Source organism: Coturnix japonica, unplaced genomic scaffold (assembly GCF_001577835.2).
Source record: "Coturnix japonica isolate 7356 unplaced genomic scaffold, Coturnix japonica 2.1 chrUnrandom476, whole genome shotgun sequence".
Lineage (NCBI taxonomy): Eukaryota > Metazoa > Chordata > Aves > Galliformes > Phasianidae > Coturnix > Coturnix japonica.
Window position 1 is genome coordinate 61,438 of NW_015439878.1, and position 7,217 is coordinate 68,654.

Genomic DNA, 7,217 nt, shown 5'->3' on the forward strand with positions numbered 1-7,217 from the left:
GGGGGGGGCTTGCACGACGGTCGTGCAAGGGAAGGGCGATGCGAAGGTGGGGGGGTGGGAGCTCACGCTTTGCAGCGAGGGCCGGCGCTCGGCACGGCCCCGGGCTCCGGAGCCTTGCACGGTTTGCACGACCGGGGGGGGGGGGAGGCACGTGTGGTGTTGGGGGGGGGTTGGGGTTCACCAGGACCTTGGGGTGAGGGGTCGCATACAGGGGGGGAGGCGAGAATTGCAGCAGGGGGGGGAGGGGGGCTTTGCACAAGTGGAGGGGGGTGGGGTTGCACGGGAGCGGGTCACGAGCGCGGTGTCTTGCTCGCGTCACGCCCTCCGGCGTATGGCACGAGGGGTCCGCTGCGCTTTGCACGGGCTCCGCATGCAACCGGGGGGTCCGCCCCCTCCTGTCTATGGCCGCCTTAACGCGACCCCCCCACACAACCGACCCCAACCCCCGCCCACTCGGTGCCGTCCCGCAAGCCAGCCGTATCGGCGATTGAGGATGAGGAGAGAATGGGGGGGAACAAAAAGGGGGGGGGCGCGTAACGCCCTGAGGTGTGGGATTGTGTGGGGGGACTGTGCGGGTGGGGATGGGGGGTGCAGCCCGGGGGTCCCCTTTTGTGGGTTCTGGGGGGTTGGGGGCCGCTGTCGCGTCCCGCTCGCGCTCGTCGCCGTGGAGCGTGAGGGGGGGGGCGCAGCGAAGCGGGGAATGATGCGGGGGGCGCGCAGGCGCGTTGAACGGGGGGGTGGGGTTATCGGGGGGGGGGCGGAGCTTCGAAAACAGACGGGGGGTCCAACGCAGCGCAGTAACGCTCATGCTCCCAACTGCGTCCCCCGTGCCCCCCAGTCACGCACTCCAGAGCCCCCCCAGTACCACCCACGAGCCGCGCCCCCCAGCAGCTACCCAGCGCCCCCACAGTAAGCACCCAGAGCCCCCCCAGCGCCCCCCAGTATCGCCACTATAACCCGGTACCTCCCCAGAGACCTCTCAGAGCCCCCCCAGCACCAATCAACCCCAGCACGTCCCAGTTCATCCCAGTCCCCCCATCCCCACCCCAATACGGCCCAGCTGCAGCCCCCCACTATAAATGCGGCCCCATCTATATTCTTCTCCTTCAGTTTGCCCCCATTATTAACCCATATATACCAGGAAATAACCCCATTATAAACGCGTCATTATAACCCCAGTATAAGACCCAGTATACCCCATAACACCCATTATAACCAGTATATCCTTGCCACCACCATGTATAGCCCCAATATAACCCAGTAAGCCCCAGATAACCCTTAAACCGACATTATACACCATTTAAACCATTAAGACCCGATTATAACCCACTATAGATCACCCATTAAACATTATAACTCCCATTATAACCAAGTATAACCCATTATAAACCGCATTATACCCATTATTTAACCCCATTAATAACCGCATAATAACCCATTATAACCCACTATATACCCATTATACCCCATTTATAACCCATAGTAACCCCAGTATAACCGCTATTATAAGCCACTAAAGCCCCCTTATAACCCAGTTATAACCCGATAACGGCCCCCTCTCCGCCCCCCCCATCCCCCCCCGCCAATCTTGCCGCACGTCGCCGTTTCTCACCCGGAAATAATCGCTTTTTTTCCTTAATTTTTTTCCTTTTTTTTTCCTCTTTGTATTCCTTTAAAACGCCTCCGGGGCCGTGCCCCCCCCCTTTTGGCCCCCCCCCCCCCCATCGCGGCCACCGGACAAAAATAGATGCTGCTCACGGGGCGTGGGGGGGCTACGTCGCCTATGGCAACCTGTGGCATCGCCAATATGGCAAGCCGGGACGTCACCCTGTGCCCACACCAGCCCCCCTGACACCACCACCGCCAGGCGAACAATTGGGGGGGGCCGCACCAGCAGCGTCTGTCGCCAGCGATGGCAACGGAGGGGGGTGAGTGGGGTCTCCATATGCAACGGGCCGGCGGATGGTACCTGGGGTTACCTATGGCAACCGGGGGATGCCTCGGGGGTACTCGGCGACCGGTAAGCCACAATGAGTCGTCCGATGGGCAAACGCGAGGGGTCTCCAATGGCAACTCGGGCGTGTGTTCGGGGTAGCATGGCAAGACCGGCGGGATGCTCAGGGTCTCCATGCCATACCGACCATAAGCAGTGGTAATCCTCAAAAGGCCGTGTCACCATGGCAAACGACAGGTAGCAATGATGGATAAGGGGCGGTGGGCGCTCCAGGGTTGTCCATGCAACCCAGGAGCTCGCGCGGTCGCCCCTGTGCAACGCGGCGCGAATGGCTCGGGTGCCATCTGCGCGCTCATGTCGGCCATTCTGTCCGGCCCACCGCCGCTCTAATTTGGCACGCTGGGCAATAATGGTGGGGGGGCGGAGGGGGACAAAGAAGTGGGGGGAGGGGTGGGGGACGACCCCCCCCCCTCATCGCCCCCCTACCACCCCCCCTAATATATTTTTAAAACCCCTGTGCCCGGGGCTTGCGTTGAAACAAATCTCTGTACAGAGATATGCTGGGTTCTGGGTGTGATATTATTGATGATTGAAGGGTCGGCGATGGTGGGGGCGGGGTGTGAAGAGTCCTACCCCCACCATGGGGAAATGGGGTGGATTGGGGGGGGGCGACCAAAAACCCCCTCCCCGTCGGGTCTCGTTTGGTGAGGTGGACCCATTTCGCATCACCCCACCCGCCTTCTCCCTCCCCCCCCCCAACCCGCGGCTGGGAAATCACCGATGAAAAGTGGGGTTTAAAGGGGGGGCCAGTGCCGCGTCCCCCCCTCTCAAAGGGGAAATGCAGCGCCGATGGTGGGAGGGGTGTCCCCATGCTGTCAGCACAATCATCATCATCGTCAGGGGCTAGGCGCGGCATCGCTCGGGAGGTCCCCCCCCCCATGCAGCTTCGGGGTACCCATTTGTTGGGTGGGTTTCGTCTCGACTGAACTAGGTCTCCTCGTGGGTTGGCCTGGGGGGTCCGCTAGTGCTTTCTTCATTGGGACTGCTTTTCCACAGTCCTGGGTGTGGTTGGAGGGGTGGATGGGTGTGTGTCTCAGTCGCTGCGCTTCAAATGGGACCCGCCATGCGTTCTCACTGGGGGGGGGGGGGGCGGTCCCAATTGAGCCTCAATGGGTCACAACGGGTATCTCTTTTTCTCAAGGGTCTCTTTCTTTTCTATATATTTTTCCTCGGGGGGGGGTGTCCCCTTGTGTGCTGGTTGGCCTTCTGCGTTCTGTCTTTCTCTTTTTGGATCTGTTCCTAGTTCTGTTCCCGTATTTCTTTATATGTGTGTGGGGGTCCCCATCTGTCTGCCTTTCATTGGACCCCTCCCGGAATGGGGCTTTGGTGTGCCCTTTCCAATTGTCTCTCTATGTATTCCCCTCGGTCCTGGTTAGGGAGTGGGGTGTCCCCTGTGCTGTTTTCCCTATTGGACCGTTCGCTTCTATCTCCTTGTGGGGCCTCCCGTTCCTGGTTCCTCGATTTGTACCCCTTCACCTTTTGGGGGTCCCTCACCTCTCACTCAGACCTCCAGGTTGGGGGGGGTCCCTGCTGTCCCAGTGTGAGGGATGGGGGGGGTTTGTGTTGCCCCGCTCCTCTAAGGTGGACTAATGGGGGGCGGTGGGGGGGGCACAAGCAGGGAGCGTGCCTACTTGGAGGCGGATCATCAGGGTCGGGGGGTGGAATGGGGGTCCCAGATCATGAGGAGCCAATAGGGGGGGTCCCTATAATGCGCGGGTGGTGGAGTGGGGGTGGGGCAGGGTGCTGTTGTGCCCGGGGGGGTACGGCCCAAAGGGGTGCAGGGGGGGCAGCCCCCCCGGGACCATGGTGATGGTGTTGGGGGGGGTGAGGAGGGGGATGTCGTCGGGGGCCCTCCGCAGCGCCAACGTGTAGTCCGGGGGGCCGCCGGGGGGGGCTCTGAGGGCGCTGTCGGGGGGTTCCGTCCCCCCCCCGAGGATCCCGCCTCGCTCGGGGGGGGGGTGCTTGAGCTGCAGCGACACCAGCTCCTCCTCTCCCCCTCCCCCCAAGAGATCGTTGGGGGCTCCGCGGGGCGCCAGGGGGGGGCTGAGGCGACGGACCCCCCCGGGCCTCCCTTCCGGGGGGGGAGGCGGCCGCTTGTCCCGCTTGTAGTAGAGCGCGGCGAAGGCCAAGATGTTGAGGAAGAGGAGGGACGCCCCCACGGCCACCGTCACGCTCAGCTCGGTGGAATAGTCCCGAGAGTCCCCCGGGAACGGGGCGAAACGACGGCGACCCCCCCCCCCATCGGGGTCTTCGTCCTCATCATCCTCCAGAGGGGACAGAGGAGACGACGGGGCGGGCGGGGGGCGGCGGGTGGAGGAAGGAGGGGGGCGGCGGGGGGGTCCGGGGGGGGGGAGGCGGGTGGTGGTGGAGGCGTGGGGCAGCTGGTGCAGGTTGTGGAGGTGGGGGACCAGCTCGAGCCAGAAGGCCACCTTGTTGGCGCGGTAATGGTCGCGGACGCGCGGCTTGAGCCCGATGTGCAGGTAGCGCTTGTCCTTGCCGTCAAAGCGCGTCCAAACCACCTCCTCAAAGCGGTTGGGTTTGGTGTGGATGAACTTGGTGTCCTGAGGGACGGGCTGGTTGGGGTCCCTGGGGGGGGAATGGGGGGAGCTGCCAATCGAACTCTTGGAGTGACCACAATGTCATCCATCCCATCATCCACCCATCCCAATGTTATCTATCCCATCATCCATCCCATCATTTATCCCATCATCCACCCCAATATCATCCATCCCATCATCCACCCCAACATCATCCATCCCATCATCCACCCCATCATCCATCCATCCCAATGTTATCTATCCCATCATCCAACCCAATGTCATCTACCCACCCCAACATCATCCATCCCATCATCCATCCCTCCCATCACCAACCCAACCACCCCATCATCCACCCTACCACCTCATTATCCACCTCATTATCCACCCTCTCCACCTCATCACCCACCCTACCACCCCAATATCCACCCCCCTGCTCCATCACCCACTCCCCCACCCCAATATCCACCCTACCATCCCATCACCAACCCAACCACCCCAATATCCACCTCCCTGCCCCATTACCCACCTCATTACCCACCCTACCATCCCACTATCCACCCCAACACCCACCCAACCATCCCAATATCAACCCACCACCCCAATATCCACCTACCATCCCATTACCCACCCTACCATCCCACTATCCACCCCAACACCCACCCAACCATCCCAATATCCACCCACCATCCCAATATCCACCCCACTGACCCATTACCCACCCCCCTGCCCCATTCCCCACCCAACCACCCACCGCCCCCCACCCCACCCACCCCGTCTTGGCAAAGTTGGTCCAGTAGGTCATCACCACAGCACTGAGCATGACATCGTTCTTGGAGAAGTTGCAGGGGAACAGGTCTGTGGGGCCGATCATGGGGATCCCAAACACGTAAGGCACCTCATCCCCGTGGGCCGCGTCGGACCACGCAGGCTTCATCAGGCTCTGGCAGTGGTGGTAGAAGGCGTAGAAGTAGACGGGGGACTGATACTCGGCGTGTAGCTTGGCCGTGGCCACGGCCGGAGCCACCCACTGGTGGTCAGTGAAGAGGGCCACCAGGGTCTTGCGGCGTGTTTCAGGGTTGTCCCTGTCAGCCCAGTCCGTGTACATGAACTTAATGGTTTCTCGCAGGGTGTCCTTCCCTTCGGGGTAGCCATACAGATTGTCCACAAAGTTGGAGACGGTGAAGTCGAAGTACGAGGCCGAGATGCCGTCCTCGCTCTCCAGAGAATCCTCCACGAACTTCAGCCCCTCGCCCTGGTTGACCCCGATCAGGATGTCGTAGTTGAGGAACTCTCCCTGCTCCATCAGGATCTCTGGGTCATCTGGGATCACATCCCCATCAATGACCGGCCCAAAGGCCACGTGGTACCGGGCCGGCTGCACGTCCTGGTCCACCAGGGCCCGGTAGGGTTGTCTCCTCAGACACTCCACCGCAGCCCCCGTGTCGGCGCGCTCGCAGCCCACCTTGGCCGCCAGCAGCCGCGTGTATTTCAGGGGCTGGTAGTTGACCGACCAGCTGGAGATGGCCGTCCCGCTCTGAGCAATGGCCTTCTGGAACAGGCCTGGGGGGATATGGGGGTAAAGGGGGTCAGGGGGGACATGGGGGGGGGTCCTACCAGGTGATGGGGATCAGGTGGGGATGGGGTCCTACCAGGTGATGGTGGTGAGGTGGGGATGGGGTCCCAGCAGGAGGTGGGGATGATGTGGGGATGGGGATGATGGGGGGATGGGGATGATGTGGGGATGGGGATGATGTGGGGATGGGGTCCTACCAGGTGATGGAGATGTGGGATCCCAGCAGGAGATGAAGATGATGTAGGGATGGATCCTACCAGCTGATAGGGATGACATGGGGATGGAGTCCTACCAAGAGATGGACATGATGCAGGGATGGGGTCCCAGCAGGAGATGGAGATGATGTGGGGATGGGGTCCCAGCAGGAGATGGGGACAATGTGGGTCTGGGGTCCCAGCAGGCGATTTGGGGCCGGGTACCTTCTGAGTGGTGGGACAGGATGAGGAGGCTGACGCAGGCGGCGCCGGCGCCGGACCCAAAGATGGTGATGCGCTGTGGGTCGCCCCCAAAGTGCCCCACGTTCTCGTTGAGCCACCGCAGGGCCTGGATCTGGTCCAGCAGCCCATAGTTGCCTTTGGCAGCCTGGTCCCCCGTGCTCAGGAAACCTATGGGGAGGTGGGGGGGTGTGGGGGGTCCCATGGAGACCCACAGGACCCCCAACCACAGCACGATGACCCCATCCCCAAACACAAATGGGAGACCCCACAACGACCCCATAACCGCAGCCCCACACCCACCAGACACTGCATAGGGACTCACACTATGACCCCCCACAACCCCCAACTTCCCCCCCTAAGCCCCCCAAACCCCTCCCCACACCACGCCCCCCCCACCCCCAAATCATTCCCTCCATGCCACCAAACCACCCCCAACCCCACCCCACGGACCCCCCCACGACCCCCCGCAACTCCCCCCTAATGCCTCCAGCCCCCCCCCAGCCATGACCCCCCCCCCATACCCCCGAGGAACCCCCAGCCTGTAAGTTTATTGGTGACCACGATGACTGTTGCCGTAGGCCGTCCAACACGCTGCCATCAAACCATGTTCCCGGTGCCCCTCCAATGTACGGACCCCCCATGTAATGGAAAAG

General features: G+C 61.9%; 1 protein-coding gene across 2 annotated transcripts; it reads right to left on the bottom strand.

Annotated features, from left to right (window-relative positions):
- Positions 1-3,706: 3,706 nt before the first annotated feature.
- LOC107307067 (neuroligin-2-like) lies at positions 3,707-6,781 on the bottom strand. 2 transcript variants are annotated; one of them, XM_032441659.1, is made up of 4 exons: positions 6,547-6,761; positions 6,325-6,415; positions 5,325-6,114; positions 3,707-4,600 (listed from the first exon to the last, which is right to left on the bottom strand). In XM_032441659.1, the coding sequence occupies exons 1-4, from the start codon at positions 6,691-6,693 to the stop codon at positions 3,718-3,720; spliced, it is 1,911 nt and encodes a 636-aa protein (XP_032297550.1). In that variant the 5' UTR covers positions 6,694-6,761; the 3' UTR covers positions 3,707-3,717. The 2 variants fall into 2 exon arrangements, with proteins under 2 accessions (XP_032297550.1, XP_015705992.1); XM_015850506.1 differs by lacking the exon at positions 6,325-6,415 and having other exon boundaries at positions 6,547-6,781.
- Positions 6,782-7,217: the final 436 nt, after the last annotated feature.

What these genes read in the sequence shown, in the direction of transcription:
- LOC107307067 (XM_032441659.1), bottom strand. Translation starts at nt 6,693, where the DNA reads ATGGGCTGCTGGACCAGATCCAGGCCCTGCGGTGGCTCAACGAGAACG. An exon ending in CCTGTCCCACCACTCAGAAG is followed by an intron (nt 6,416 to 6,546) that starts GTACCCGGCCCC and finishes ATCTCTTGGTAG; the next exon opens with GACTCCATCCCCATGTCATC. An exon ending in ACCAACTTTGCCAAGACGGG is followed by an intron (nt 4,601 to 5,324) that starts GTGGGTGGGGTG and finishes TTCCCCCCCCAG; the next exon opens with GGACCCCAACCAGCCCGTCC.